General features: G+C 36.3%; 1 protein-coding gene across 1 annotated transcript in view; it reads left to right on the top strand.

Moving 5' to 3' along the window:
* TMA16 (translation machinery associated 16 homolog) overlaps positions 1-16,337 on the top strand; it is a 73,538-nt gene that overhangs the window by 15,323 nt on the left and 41,878 nt on the right. The window contains exon 2 of the mRNA XM_044680582.1: positions 11,230-11,342. Within this exon, the coding sequence (XP_044536517.1) occupies positions 11,230-11,342 (113 nt within the window). The remainder of the gene's footprint in view (positions 1-11,229; positions 11,343-16,337) is intronic.

Raw genomic sequence — 16,337 nt, 5'->3', positions numbered from 1 at the left:
CCCCCCGGTAGCTGATGCACAATTCCACTGGATTTTACATGTATCATTGACTAAGAACTAATTCTATATTATTGATAGTTGGACTAGAGTTATCATTTTGTGTCTACATCTCCAATAATATCCCCATCAGCCCATGTGTTCAAACAGTTGTTTTTCTTCTGTGTTTCTACTCCCACAATTCTTTCTCTGGATATGAATAGCATTCTTTCTCATAAGTCCCTCAACCTTGTTCTGGATCCTTACATTGCTGCTAGTAGAGAAGTTCATTATGTTTGATTGTATCACAGTAGATCAGTCTCTGTGTACAATGTTCTCCTGGATCTGCTCCTTTCACTCTGCATCAATTCCTGGAGGTCATTCCAATTCACATGGAATTCCTCCAGTTCATTATTCATTTGAGCACAATAGTATTCCATCACCAACAGATACCATAATTTGTTCAGCCATTCCCCAATCGGACATTTTCTCATTTTCCAATTTTTTGCCACCGCTATAAATATTTTTGTGCAAGTCTTTTTCCTTATTATCTCTTTGGGGTATAAACCAAGCAGTGCTATGGCTGGATCAAAAGGCAGATAATCTTTTAAAGCCCTTTGGGCATAGTTCCAAATTGCCATCCAGAATGGTTGGATCAATTCACAACTCCACCAGCAATGCATTCATGTCCCAATTTTGCCACATCCCCTCCAGCATTCACCACTTTCCTTTGCTGTCTTGTTAGCTAATCTGCTAGGTGTGAGGTAATACCTTAGAGTTGTTTTGATTTGCATTTCTCTAATTATAAGAGATTTAGAACACTTTCTCATGTGCTTATTGATGGTTTTGATTTCTTTATCTGAAAATTGCCTATTCATGTCCCTTGATCATTTATCAATTGGGGGATGGCTTGATTTTTTGTACAGTTTATTTAGCTCCTTATTAGACCTTTGAGTTTTTTTGTTACAAAGATTTTTTTTCCCAATTTGTTGCTTTGCTTCTAATTTTGGTAGCATTGGTTTTGTCTCTACAAAAACTTTTTAGTTTAATGTAGTCAAAATTATTTATTTTACATTTTGTAATTTTTTCTAACTCTTGCTTGGTTTTAAAATCTTTCCATTCCCAGAGATCTGACAAGCATACTATTCTGTGCTCACCTAATTTACTCATAGTTTCCTTCTTTATATTCAAGTCATTCACCCATTCTGAGTTTATCTTAGTATAGGGTGTGAAATGTTAATCTAGACCCAATCTCTCCCATATTGTTTTCCAATTTTCCCAGCAGTTTTTGTCAGATAGTGGGTTTTTGTCCCAAAAGCTGGGTTCTTTGGGTTTATCATAGATTGTCTTGCTGAGGTCACTTACTCCAAGTCTATTCCACTGATCCTCCCTTCTGTCTCTTCTCCAGTACCATATTGTTTTGATGACTACTGCTTTGTAGTACAGTTTAAGATCTGGTACTGCTAGGCCACCTTCCTTCATATTTTTTTCATTATTTCCCTTGGTATTCTTGGTCTTTTGTTCTTCCAAATGAACTTTGTTATAGTTTTTTCTAATTAAGTAAAAAATGTTTTTTGGTCATTTTTATTATGTTAGCTAGTCCTACCCATGAGCATTTAATGTTTTTCCAATTGTTGAGATTAATTGTGTGGAAAGGGTTTCGTACTTTTCTATTTATCATTTCTTAAGACGCAACAGTATTCCATTACAATCATTTACTATAGCTTATTCAATCATTCCCCACTTGATGACTACCTCCTCAGTTTCCAATTCTTTGCTACTTCAAAAAAAAAGCTGGTAAAATTTTTTTGTACAAGTAGTTACTTTTCTCCTATCCTAATCTCTTTGGGATACAGACTTAGTAATAGTATTGGTGGGTCAAAGGGTATGCATAGTTTTATGGCCCTTGGGCACGTTTCCTTATTGCTCTCCAGAATGGTTGGATCAATTTGTAATTCTATCAAAAATGTATTAGTATCAAATTTTTCTCACATCCCCTCCCACATTTAATATATTCCTTTTTGTTCATGCTAGTCACTGATAAAATAAAGTCTTAATGCATCTAAAAATGTAAATTCTTAGCTTGTGGGCCATTAAAAAAATATACCTTGGGTCATACTTGGCTTGGGTAGTGCTGACCCTTAATCCAGTTGAACATATACCTGAAAAAATATCCTTACAATATACCCAATGCAATGAGGCCCCATTTGTAGTGAGGCCCATGTATTTGAGAGCTTGAGGGGGTGGGATGTTGCTGTGAAACTTGAGGGGAATCTAACCTCTTTCTCAAAGGGAGACGTTAATTCCTGCCAGGAGCTGAAGCAGGTAGTTGGGACCAGAGGCCATCATTTTTTTTCCTCAGAAAGAGGGAGTACCATGCTAGAATTATATCTGTTTGCTTTCTCTAAATATTGTTAGTCCTTGGAATCTGATCAAGGCCAAGCTAACTTCTGTTCACTGTACATTATTGTGGAAATGGAACAAGACTTCAAGCTCTACATTCAAAGTTTGACTCCTTTCCTATCAAATACCAGTTCCAGAGTGATTACACTTACTATTTACCCAAGACAATTCATTTAACCAAATAGTAAAAGAAATATCAGTGAAGGTATAGGTGAATATATACTATATAGAAAATATTGTTATTTTTAGGTATTGGCCCTTATAAATTATTGGTATTTCCAGTAATTGATACTGCTATGGACAGGCTCTTGAGTTTGACCATTGTGAAAAAATGGCTGCTCAAGCAGTTGAAGAAAAACTCCTGCTCAGCCCAGTTATATAAAATCCTATTTATTATAACTTTTTAAAATTGACATAAAAGAGAAAGTAAAAGGAAGGATAGATATTGATAAGAAAACATTCCCTATACTAATAAATTCTAAATAAATCACAAACTGAACTTTCCTGTGAGGGAATGCTTCATGATTACCAAGGATGATCCTATCTTAATCTACTCTTTAACTAAATCCCTAAATAACTATTTTTCTATCCTAAATCTAAAAATATAAACTTATAAACAGAGAGGAATAAGTTAGACTTCTTTCCTGCTGCACAGATGAAAAAGCAACTTGTTAAAATTCTCAGGGAGCAGCTGGGTAGCTCAGTGGATTGAGAGCCAGGCCTAAAGATGGGAGGTCCTAGGTTCAAGTCTGGCTTCAGACACTTCCTAGCTATGTGACCCTGGGCTAGTCACTTAACCCTTATTGCTTAGTCCTTACCACTCTTCTGCCTTGGAATCAATACACAGTATTAATTCCAAGACTGAAGGTAAGGGTTCTTTTAAAAAAAGGGGAAAAATTCTCACAGATTTCTCACTCAAACAGCTCGCTCTTTTATGCCACTTACTGGGGTCAGCACAGGTATTACACCCAATATTCTCCTCTGGTCAGCTAGGATGGTTTCAAGAGATTAATTCACCAGAAATTCTCCCAACTTACAGAGCAGCCTCCTTGAACAACCTTCCTTATTTAGGATTGTTCAGAGTCAAGTCCTTGGACCAACTGTCTTTCCCAAAGTTTCTTGGGATCATTCTCTTCCCATAAGTCCAATTGAGATTCCATTTTGACTTAAAGAAATCCAACTCATTCAACTCTCTCTTATCCATCAATCAATACATTTTTTAATTAATCCTATTTCCTAATTAACTCTTAATTAACTAAAGAATATTCTACTACAATCTCCCCATGAGTCTTTTGGGAGCCCCTGGCTTCCCAAATGACTCAATAAAACCATACTACTTCATTTTATACCTAACCCAATAATTTTTCCCAAATAGAACTATTTCCTTAACCTTATACTATTCTATTACTACTCTAACCCTATTCTAAGCTCTCCTATTCTAAGGACAGAAAGAGAATTAAAAAGATAGAAAAGAAAAGATAAAGAAAATTTTGCATCAATGCAAATCAAATTACAATGACAAAACTCCAAATGCAAAACAATACAATAACAAAAGAACACAATTTTCCTATGCTAGTACAGAAAACTTTTATTCTAAAGATAAAACTTTTACATTTACCTTACAAGCATTATGGAAATAGAAACAGAACCCAAACTTCCTATTCTAATACAAAACAATTTCTACCTTAAGATAACAAAATTCCAAACCATCTTATGCACTACAGAAACTGCAAACTTTTTCCTGTTCTACTTACAGAAAAAAAGAAATCCTATCTAACAACTATTGCAAACTCAACTTAGAACATACCACCATGCAAACTAAACTATGCACAACCTATTTTACAAAATATACATATCTTCATATATACATATTTTATATATATACATATTTACATACTAGAAGTCACTCTTTTGGAAGAATTTAAAATCTTCCCCCTGTCAGGAATAAAATACCTCTTTAAAATGGATATAAAATCCCTATGAATTTATTGTTACCTTTTATACTAGTATGTCCTTAGTATTATATGTGGTATCTAGTTAGAACTTAAAACATTCCTGTGTGATATGGTGTGAATTATATGTAGTTACTTAGAACTTGTAGCATCACTACTTGATATACTGTGTATTATGTTAACTATTCCTAGCTCCTAAATGTTTTATACTGTAATATGCAGAAATGGGTAGCCGTTTTCTCTCTGGGTGCAAGTTAGCAGTTGCCACTTTAGAACACAGAACCTGGCAGAGTACCCAGGGTGTGTGCCATGGTGACAGTTAAGGACAGGGCATAAAAGGCGGTCCACAAACCCCTGAGGACTTCTCTCTCATCTCTCTGGTTAGGGAGGAGGTGGTTTGGGCCCAGGGTGGTTTGGGAGTTTGGTTAGGCAGGCAGGGAGAATCTCCATTGCTAGCCAAATTCAATACTTCTTTGGCATAATCAACAACCTTCTATTATAAGCTAGAGTCAGCAGCTTCAATCAAGAACTGCAGCATCTGACCCCGGGGCCTGTCAGCCTCTGGGCTCAGCTACAGAGCAACAGAGTTGGGAAGTGCCCTCGAGGCTTTCTCATACTCTGCACCAAGGAACATCAACTTGTGTTTGAAGATTTATTTAACAAGTACTTAGGCATTATCTTTAGGGTTTCCTTTCACCCACCTTCCTACTCCTCTTACCTGCCTTCAGTTTGGTTTTAAATAAACCCTGTTTAAACCCTAAAGCCTAAACGTTCTTGGTGCCATTGCTTACCTTACCAACAGCAAATAGTCATTTAGCAGTCAGATCTGGTTGTCATCATTAGCTGGTCCAGCCTTTCCAAGCCAGGTTTATCCATCATAAATTTAAGGTTTCAGGAAGTCTCAATCTTCTTCCTGGAGACATTTGAAACTGCCTGGCTGGATTGGTTCCAAGGCCCTGGGACTGTAGCAGAGAATCTTGAGCTTGGGAGTTTATCTAAACTCACATTCAGCCATGGTTTGGGTCCCTCACCCTATTCATATTTCATCTTCAGCATCTGCCTAGGCCTCCTTGGCTGCTCATAACAGTACTTACCAACTTACCATATTTATGCTAATACAAACCTCTTCTGTTTCAAACCTCTTCCAGTGCAAAGTGGTGCAAGTCTTTAGAATCTCCTTCTGCAGTCTCCCTCTTCTGTGTGCTTGTAAAAGTGTATGTTACCAGTGTCTTTTGTTGATTGTTGCCAGTTGTCTTGATTGTAACCGTGTTCCTGCAATTCGTTCTTACAAACAGTGCATTGTCCTTATGAAACCTTGTCTGTAGTAAGAGGGCCTACTACAGTACAGAAAGAAGGAGCTCTCCCCTTGGGAGTGAGGTCATTCATCTCAGCCAAGAGAGGTAGTCCTAGATCTCACCCAAGGGGAAACTCACCAAAGTCTATTGTAGCAAGCTGGGGATAGGAACATGATGGAGACTGCCAACTACTCAGAGTTCCCTTCAGCAGCTTGAAGTGGGGTTGGCCTCATTCCTTTGTCTTTTGAAACTGGAAGCCAGATGCACCTGAAGCAACTCAAAGCTTGAAGAGAATATGAAAACTGTCTCAAGAAGAACTCAAGAGTTCTCCCCTTCTCTAGCCAACTCCACTCTTTGCTTACGCAGGTACAGGGGCTTCATCTCCCCGGATGAGGATATGAGTCCCTAACCAGTAGGCCTTGGGACTAGGGTTATACCAATACTTAGTCATTCTGACTTCTTTAGAAGACCTCTTTCTCTTTTGAATGGAAATTCTTATTCCTTAGGCAGAGAGATTTAACTCTTTGAAGCTTTTCCCTTAAATCAAACTGAAATCTGCTCTTTTAACTTTTATTTTTACTCCTACTTCTGTACCTTGGGGCTGAATAGAACAAGTAGAATACTTCTTCCATATGACAACTCTTCAAATTTGTGTCTCCTCTGAGTTTTCTTTTCTCTAGGCCAAGCATTCTTAGTTCCTTCAGTTCTAGTATGGCATCAGTTCAAAAGTATTTCACCCTTCTGATTGCTCTCCTTTAGCCTATCATATTCTTCCTAAAATGCACCACCCAGAACTGAAAACAGACTTTGGCAATTTTGGGAAAGAGCAGTTTAATTTGTGTAAATCTACACAAATATCTATTCAAAGAAAAAAAACACCCTAGAATACATACTTTTTAAATTGTAAATTTTTAATATTTACCCTGAAATTTCCATTTAGTTTTGTTATTTGTTGTCATTTGACAGTTAAGTAAGGTTGTGTGAGTGGGTGTTTAGTGGTGACTTCACTTTATAGATGAAGAAACTGAGACAAACAGAAGTTAAGTGACTTGTCCAATATCACACAGCTAGGAAGTGTCTGAGGTCAAATTTGAACTTGGGTTTTCCTGACTCTGGGTCTCTATTCATTGTACCGTAGGTGTCTTGAGTTTTTAGTAATCTGAAATTATTGAATTTTCCTAAATAGTATACAGATATATTATCAATAGCTTGAAAAATCTGTCACAAGTCACATGATTTATTTCAGCAATTATTTTTCCCCTGATAGAATCTGTTCCTATATGATACCTCGCCAAAACAAACAAAACAGAAATAAAAGTTCAGCTCTTACCTAAGAAAATGACTATTATTGTATTTACATCTTTTAGATACTCACGTTTAATGTGTGTTTAAAAATGCAGTGGAAAATACTTTAAAAATAAAATCTACATTTGAGTGTGATTTGATTTTGGACTAGCCTGTGAGAGCAAACCTTGAGAATCAGGATGTAGATGACTCACTCCATGTTATAAGATTCCAGGTTTGGCTGCCAGCTTGATGGATTGATTAACATTTTACCTCTAGCATTTTATTTCAGTTCTCTTTTGCTGAAGCATTTTCTACTTTCTCATTTTAATATCATACTAAAAAGGAGGGAAAAGTGCTCTCAACTTTACTAAACATTATTACATATTTCCCTTCTTCATGATAAATTTATATGCTGCCTTGAGGCTACCTTTTTATAAATGAATTATTAAAAGGAATTTCAAGCATAGTTGAGTCAGAATGGAAGTTCCAACTATATTGACCTGCTTTGTAATAAATCTTGGAGTTTACACTTACTATTGACTCTCCAGTAAGAATAAAGGCAATAATTCTGAAAGTACTATATTATAATTAATTATTTTTGAAGATGCTTTTTGCTGTTTCATTTTTAATGAACTGCTAAAACTTTTGGTTACAAACATTTTTATTTTAAACTTGATTTTTTGAACTTGATGCTTCAGAGATTTTTCTTCCTTGGGATTATGCAATATCTTTTCCTTCTCTTTATGTTATCACCAACATGGTAACTAATAATACAGAAGAGGTCTTGTATCTTTCTAAAGGGAATACTTTTGCAGCCTGATTTAACTTAAAATCTTCCTTCTGACTTTTATACCAATATCTTCACACTTTTGTGCTTTTTTTAATTCAATAAATATTTATTAAGTTATTACTTAGAATAAAGCACTTTTTTGGGCATTGGAGCCAGAAAGATGAAAAATAAAATCATCCTTTCCCTCAAGGAACTTGTTTTACCAAAGGCCAATAAAATCCAACATAGTTAAATATGCTATGACATAGCACGAGATAAGGGACAATAGACACATTCAGATACAGTCAGTATTTTTTTATATTTAGGAAAGAGAGGAAGAGAAGGATCTCAATAGGCAGAAATGAAGAGGGAATACTTCCCTGATATTTGAGTCCAGCCTGGACTGGATGAATGCATGGAGATGGAAGACAGCAGAATGAAATTTGAATTCAGATTGGCTAGAACATAGAGTATACAAAAGTAGAGTTTTGTAAAATAAATCTAGAAACCAGAGTGTAGGCTGGGAACCATGGTTCCCAGTTTAACCATAATGGAGATGTTTTTAAATGCCAAAGCTTATGCTCAATATTAACCCAAGTTCCTCTATCCTATGCATCCTAATTCTCTTCTTAAATGTCATGGTGTCTTTCTTCCGTCACTGTTCATTATAGCTTCTACTCTTTGAGTCTTTCAAAAAGATATGACAGTAACTTGGGAGATGACTTATTTTTTCCATTTTAGTTTTCAATTTGTATTTATTTTCTCTACCTTCCATACTCCCTCTATTTAAAAAAACAAATCCAAACCGTTATAATTAATATACATGATCAGAAAAAACAAATTTCTATGTTGTCTCATAGCTAGTGAAATATTTGGGGGTTTTAGGGGATGTGTTAGATGTTTATTAGGCCAATAACTGAAGAATAAACTGGTTTTGGAAAGGCCACCCAAGCCCAATGCAGGCAGAGCCTGACAATGAGAATGACACACACAGAACATTAAAATATGAAATAACTGTTGGTTTAATAAACTAGGGACAGGTTGGAAGGGATTTTGATATAATGAATCTAATGTTAATTACCTATACCTCCCACCAGATCTAAAAATCTCTTCACAGAGATGTCTTCTGAGTGGTCTCCCTATTCTACTCCTATCTTCTCTATATAACCCAAATTCCTGTACTCAGCTAAGCTAACACTAAACCCCCCTTTGGATGGTTTTAAGGAAGGAGTTTGTGTAAGTCAGACAGGACCCAAAGATGGACCAAGATCCAAGGATCTAGGTCGGGTCTTACAATCAACTGTCAGTTGTCACAGGATCAGCACAGAAACTCAGCAGATGTCAAAACATAGCCACAGGGAATTAGGATAACAGAACAGCAGGTAGGATGGGAGATAAGGCAGTAAGAAAGCCACAGGGAAATAGCTAGGTCCACTCCAGAGAGAAAAGCCACAGCACAAGGCCTGTCTCCCTCCAACAGCAGCTCTCCAGGATTCTAGAATCCTGTACTCTGCTGTCCATCTGGAAACTTACACACCTTAACTTTTCCTATAATACTAGTAACCAAAGATCTGGGACAGTGACGGCAAACCTAGGACAAGCATGTCAGCACTGACACCTGTAGCCATTTTCGATGACACACGGCCTCATACAGAGAGAAGTATGGGGCTGCATGCCTAGGATGAAACATTTGCTCTAGTGTAGTGTAGACACTGTGCACTATAGATGACAATTCTACCTTTATTAATTTACCTATTTTGGTTTATTAAATACAGTTACATTTTTGTTATTTAAACTATAAATATCATGAAATTGTGTTGTTTTTTTTTTTTCTTAAAGTGACACACCACCCGAGTTATGCTCTTTTTTTTGCAAATTTTGACACACCAAGCTCAAAAGGTAGCCCATCACTGATCTGGGAGGTAAACCTAGGACTGCTATGGTCTATTGAAGAGAACCCTTTATTTGGCTCTCCAGATTTCAAATTATGGTCTTCCCTCTGCCTCCCTCCCTCCCACCTTTCCTCCCTCCCTCCCTCCCTACTTCCCTCCCTCCCTTCCTTCCTTCCTCATCTTTTAATCATTGCTATATATTGGTTCTAAGGCAGAAGAGCAGTAAAGGTTAGGCAATGGGGGTAAGTGATTTGCCCAGGGTCACACTGCTAGGAAGTATCTGAGGTCAGATTTGAATTCAGGATCTCTCATTTGTAGGCTTGGCTCTCAGTCTAATGAGCCACCAAGTAGCCCTCACAAGCTTTTTTCAATAGATGATATTTCTCCAGAATTACCTTTGTTCTTTACAGTGATACAATAATGCTCTTGTGTCCTATTGAGGCATATGGATCATTGGCTTCTACATTGCATAGTTCCATTAAACCTGACCTGCTTTTTGACATTTTTTGGTCATTTCTCTTGGTCTCAGGGTCTCAGGCTATCAGCGTTCACTTTTCCTTTTTGTTATCAGTACTTAGTGTAATGTCCCTTCCTAATTTGTTGCTGCTAATCTACTATGGATTTTTTCTTTTTACATTCTTTCTAGATTCCCAGTGTAGATAGTTTTTAATAATCATTTTTTGACATTTTGTGATCCATGTTCTCTCTCTCATCTCCTTTCTTGCTGAGACAGCAGGCAATATGATTCAGGTTCTACATGAAATATATATTTCTTTATTTGTCAAGTTGTAAAACAAGATACATATCGCTTATGCAAGGGGAAAAAAAATTCATGAAGGAAATAAAGTGAAGAATGGTATAGTTCAATCTACATTCAGAGTCTGTCAGTTCTTTTTTTGATGGTGGAAAGCCTTTTTCATCATGAATCCCTTGGGTTTGTCCTGGAACCTTTCATCGCTGATAATATTTAAGTCGTTGACAGTTGATCATTGCATAATATTGCTGTTACCATGTACCATATTCTTTTGGTTCTGCTCACTTCACTTTGCATCACTTCAATTAAATCAGTGATTCCCAAAGTGGGTGCTACCACCCCCTGGTGGGTGCTGCAGTGATCCAGGAGGGTGGTGATGGCCACAGGTGCATTTGTCTTTCCTATTAATTGCTATTAAAATTTAAAAAAAAATTAATTTCCAGGGGGCTAAGTAATATTTTTTCTGGAAAGGGGGTGGTAGGCCAAAAAAGTTTGGGAACCACTGATATAAATCTTTCCAGGTTTTTTTATGATTGCTTCATATTGTGGATTTTGAAACCAAATAATCACATCTCTAGTAAAACTTAATATAGATATAGATTCATATCTAGCTCATCTGTTCTCTTTTGGGGTGAGAGTAGGGGAGCAGACCTCTGGTTTCATTGTAGGAAAATCCTGATGAGGAAATTTCTTCTCCCTGTGAATATCACCTTCTGCCCTGCAACTTGATTGACTTAGAGTTGTCCGGGGCAACAACTTGCCCAAAGTTACTGATACACATTCTTTCAAAGATAATACTTGAATCTAAGTCTCTTTATCTTTCCTTGAGGTGCCACACTTTTCTTAAAGGATTTATTAATGAATCTCACTGGTATGTTTCTTATTATATTTTTTCTTTTAGCCAAAAGCACCAAAAGGGAAAAGTTCAGGACAGGAGAAAAAAATTATCCATCCTTATAGCAGAAAAGCAGCTCAACTTAATCGAGAAGCTCACAAACAAGAAAGAAAGGAAAAGTAAGTATCTCTTTGCTGGTTTTGTAATTCACTGAGGAAAACTAGTTATCTAGAAGAGCAATTAGTTTCTTTAGGATTTTTAGGAAAGAGGTGAAATTGTTTGGATTCAACCTTTGAGTGTCTTGATCTTAGATTAAATTATCCCTAAGGTCACAGTTAGATCCAAAATCCTAGAACTCTACTTATGATCCTTATGTTTGATCTAAATGTCCCAGAATGTTTTCCCTTGGTGGGACATCATGAATTTATTAAATGTCTGTATAAAATTGTGGGGATACTAATAGATATGCCCTTCTCTCAATGAGCTCATGGTACTTCAAGTATATCAACAAAACAAATGATAATCACTTACTTTCTGCTTATTTATTCTTATTTAAAGTTAATTTTTATAGAAAAGTGTATTACAAAAACATGCGTAGAACAGTGTTCCTCATGTTATGTAGGACATATTGGAATATTAATGAGTTCATGTTGGTATAGCTGCCATAAGTTAGGCTTTCCTCTAGGAAGAGCATCTCTCTGTTTTCTCCTCAATATGATTATTTCTGCACATTTAACATTAGTCATATGACAGTTTATAGCTTGTCATTGCGTTATGACTGAAAAGATCCGCACACATCTGGTGACCTTTGCACACATAGTAATTATCATTTTGTCAGTTCAGCTACTATTGCTATTGCTGACTGGGTCGGAATGGTAGTAGAGAGGGGATCAGATAAAGAAAAGAGTTAATAGAAAATGAATAAAGTTAATAGAAAATGAAAATGTATTTCATTGCCAAATTTTCTGAAGCTAAGGATTTCTGTTAAAGGAAACAAAAAATATACTAAAACTTTACTTAATTAAGAACTATCATTTGAACTATTCATAGTAGAGTATAACTTGGAATAATCACTATAGCATAAAATTAGGTATCCAAATTTTAAATGAAAATCTTCATATGTTACAAATCTAGTTGGTTTCAGTTCATTTTTCCCAGTCCCTTGTGTTTTACCAGTTTGTTTGGGTAGATAAATGATTCTTTCAAACAGAATTATTTTTCTAAGATGTTGTTGAAATTTTAATGATATTCACAGTTCTATTGAGTTATATGGAGGAAAAAATGAAATAGATGAATAGAAAAAGATCCAGGCACTTAGGAATCCTTTGGCTATCTTTATAGAAAAATAAAATGTTCAGTTAATGTCTTAGTGTTGAACAATTTGTTCTAATGGAGCAACTTGAGGACAGTTTGAAAATAGCATAGCAACACTTAAAGAAACATCAAGTGTTGTAAAAATTGAAGAAAAAAAAATCAAGCAAAGTGACTTTTTTAGATGCATAATAGAGTGTCTTGCACATAGTAGGCCCAATAAGTATTTTTGTGTGTGTGTGTTGTTACACACATCTTTGAAAACTTTTTTCTGAGTCACACAGTATTTTGTACTTTATTGTTGATGCCTGGATTTTCATCAAAAGATTGGTGTAGGGGGCATCTGGGTGGCTCAGTGGATTGAGAGCCAGGCCTAGAGACGGGAAGTCCTAGGTTCAAATCTGGCCTCAGACACTTCCCAGCTGTGTGACTCTGGGCAAGTCACTTAACCCCCATTGCCTACCCTTACCACTCTTCCACCTATAAGTCAATACACAGAAGTTAAGGGTTTAAAAAAAAAAGATTGATGTAATAGAGTGATTTATTTTTAATTGTTAAAATTTTCTGTTCGGACCTTCCTATTTGGCAATTTGTAAGCTCATTTGTAGGACAAGAATAGTAAAATGCTATCTTTTTTCTGAAAAAAATTAAACATGTGCAGATAAATACATATTTGATGGATCCATGTTCCCTCTCCCAAGTATGGTTACTTCTTCCACTGATAGAATTAATTGGAAATTAATTATTCTCTGAAATTTTTGTCTTTGTACTTCTATAAATCCCCCTTAGGGTACCTCCTCACTTCAGTTCAATAATCCCTACTACATATAATGAACTGGAGGCTTCCTTTGAGTCTTTTAAATATTTCAAGCCTACTAGTACAGTACCTGGGTTATTTGTTATTTATCTCAGATTATCAGTCCAGAACTGACCTATCTCCATTTCTGATTATGTTGCTTTGATGTCTCATGTCATTTTATATGTACATGACTTAATTGGTAATATACTTGGGTCTACTTAAACCTTCTGTGGATTTTCTTTTGGACTTTTGGATCCCTAGAATTTTCATTTTTCTTAGCTCTCTTCTATAAGATCCATAGCTATTTAGCATCAGTGGGAGAATATGAGATCGTTAACCCATTGGGTTAGTCCATCTCATCTATCTTCAGCTGGTACTGCATTTGAGCAGTGAGCTGAGCCTAGAAATGAGCTAGAAAGAAGAGGAAAGGGAATTTGGGGAATTATACAGTACTTAAAGTGATACTAGTTTTCATTCACTTGCCAGTTTTGTTGTTGTTGTTAAGCACTGCTACAGATAAATATAAACAGGAAAATAATCACCTGTTCACATATAATATGAGAGCCAAGGACAAAATGATCAACATATGAAAATCTATCTTTATTCGTGGTGCCTATGGATCATTTACTAATTAAAGTCATAGATAATTGGAAAGTGCACAAAAGCAAAGTTTTATTTGTTTTTTTGGTTTTTCTCTAAGATTGTAGTTACTTAGAGTATAGTAGTGTTATAGACTCAGATTTTAGAGAGGCAGAAGGAAGGGTAAGGGGTCATATAGACTTATCTCTTCTTTTTACAAATTGAGACCCAGTGATTTCCTCAAGTTTATAGATAATAAGTAGTTTGGATCAAGGCTCTCTTAGTTTCAAATTCACTGTTTCTGTTGTTAAGGCCTGACAGTTTCTCCTTCTCTGCCACTGCCACTGCCACCATGCTGAATAAACACTCATTATTTCATACCTGGAATATTGCAATAGTCTGTGGGTGGGTCTGCCATCCTCAGGACTCTTCCCCACTCCTGTCTATCCCCACTTAGCTGCCAAAGTATTTTCTTTAAGTGTAGGTTCAACTATTGCCTCCCTACTCAAACTGCAATGTCTCCTTATTGCTTCTAGGATTAAATATATAGTCCTCTGCTTGACATTCAAAGCCCTTTATATCCTTCTTCCATCCTCTCCATACACATACATATCCTCCTGCCCCGATACACACACATGCCTTTCCTTTCTAGATTTCCTGTGTATATATACATAGAACCTGTTCCCCCTGCCCCCACAATATCTCTTTGATTCAATGACTTCATTTACATTAGGCTTCTTTTGTTCCACCAACAAGATGCTTCATCTCCCAGCTGTGGACATTTTCTCTTGCTTTCCCCCTTTCATAGAATGTTCTCCCTTCTCATCTCTGCCTCTTGGCTCCCTTCCAGTCCCAGCTACCATCCTATTCTTTACAGGAAGCCTTTCTTAATCCCTTTTAATTTTAGTCTGGCATATAGTAGGCACTTAATAAATACTTATTGATTGATTGACACCACATCTTCAAAAGGATTATACTAGGATTAATTCAATAGCCATGACTTCATTAATGAGCTAGCTATATAAAATGGCACAGAGATAATCAGAATTGGAGATTTTTTTTTAACTTAAAAAAAGAGGGCAAAGTGGCAGAGTTAGTTTTATACTACCAAATGGCAGTTGAAGGGCTTTACCTAGATAAATCTTAGAAAATATTTAGTAACCTTATGGATAGATACAGGAATTCATATTAAAGGGTTCATAATCTGTCACTACTCTTAGCTTTCAGGTGTGGGGTTTGGGATAGGAAAGGGACATTTCAGCCATATGATCTATAGCTAATAATATTGAACTTAAATTATGGTGTTGTTTGAGTTTGTAAGACTAACCTTATGGAGGCTAATAGTTTCTTACTATGTACTCTATTCGCAAATTTAGTATCTGCCAGTAGATGAATAAAAACAATAACTGATTTTTATGTAGTGCTTTAAAGTTCCAAAGCATTTTGGGTAAATTACCTGATTTGAGTCTCACAACAACCCTGGGGTGAGATGGATATTGCATAGATAGGACCATTTTCCTGAGACATCAAATAAACTTATGCTTTTTTTTTAAACCCTTACCTTCCTTCTTGGAGTCAATACTGTGTATTGGCTTCAAGGCAGAAGAGTGGTAAGGGCTAGGCAATGGGGGCTAAGTGACTTGCCCAGGGTCACATAGCTAGGGAGTGTCTGAGGCCAGATTTGAACCCAGGACCTGCTGTCTCTAGGCTTGGCTCTCAATCCACTGAGCCACCCAAATACCCCCTAAAACTTGTGCTTTTTAAAAAAAATTAGTAAAAATAATGAACAAATCTTTAATAGCAGTTTGATGAACAAAATTCTGTGTACAAAGGAATATGCTATAGAATATGATTAAATGAATAAAGACACCTAGAATAGGTTCTTAACTTGTATTGTTTTTCTTTCTTTCCCCTTTAGCTTTGAGTGTCCACATGTCCCAGGGCTTGGTGCCTGCATATAATTTCAGCCTTGACTGTGGTTCATTTCAAACTCCTTAGGGATACAATGTCAAAAAATGAGAATCTGAACTAAGGAGGTTATAATGGGAGTGGAAGGGAGTAAGAGATATGAATGTGAAGCATGACAAAGGTTGAATTAACAACTCTTTAGATGTGAAGGTTGAGGGGAGGATGAGTCAAAGATGACTACAAAATTGAGACTGAGGAGGGATTAGTGTCATCAGACAGACAAATGAGTTAAACAGGGCTTATTCTATTCTTGGCTTTTTTCTTGGGAGTAGGGGAGAGGGAGAAAATGATGGCTTGGACAGAGTGACAGGTACTATAGTATATTATATATAACTTATTTCATAGAAGCTTATAGAAATATTGTGGTGGCAAAAAATTGGAAAATGAAGGGATGCCCTTCAGTTGGGGAATGGCTGAACAAAGTGTATGGTATATGCTGGTGATGGAATACTATTGTGCTCAAACAAATAATGAACTGGAGGAATTCCATGTGAACTGGAAAGACCTCCAGGAATTG

This window comes from Gracilinanus agilis, chromosome 6 (genome assembly GCF_016433145.1).
Source record: "Gracilinanus agilis isolate LMUSP501 chromosome 6, AgileGrace, whole genome shotgun sequence".
NCBI lineage: Eukaryota > Metazoa > Chordata > Mammalia > Didelphimorphia > Didelphidae > Gracilinanus > Gracilinanus agilis.
The sequence above is the reverse complement of the archived record's forward strand: the minus strand, read 5'-3'. Positions and strand labels throughout refer to the sequence as shown.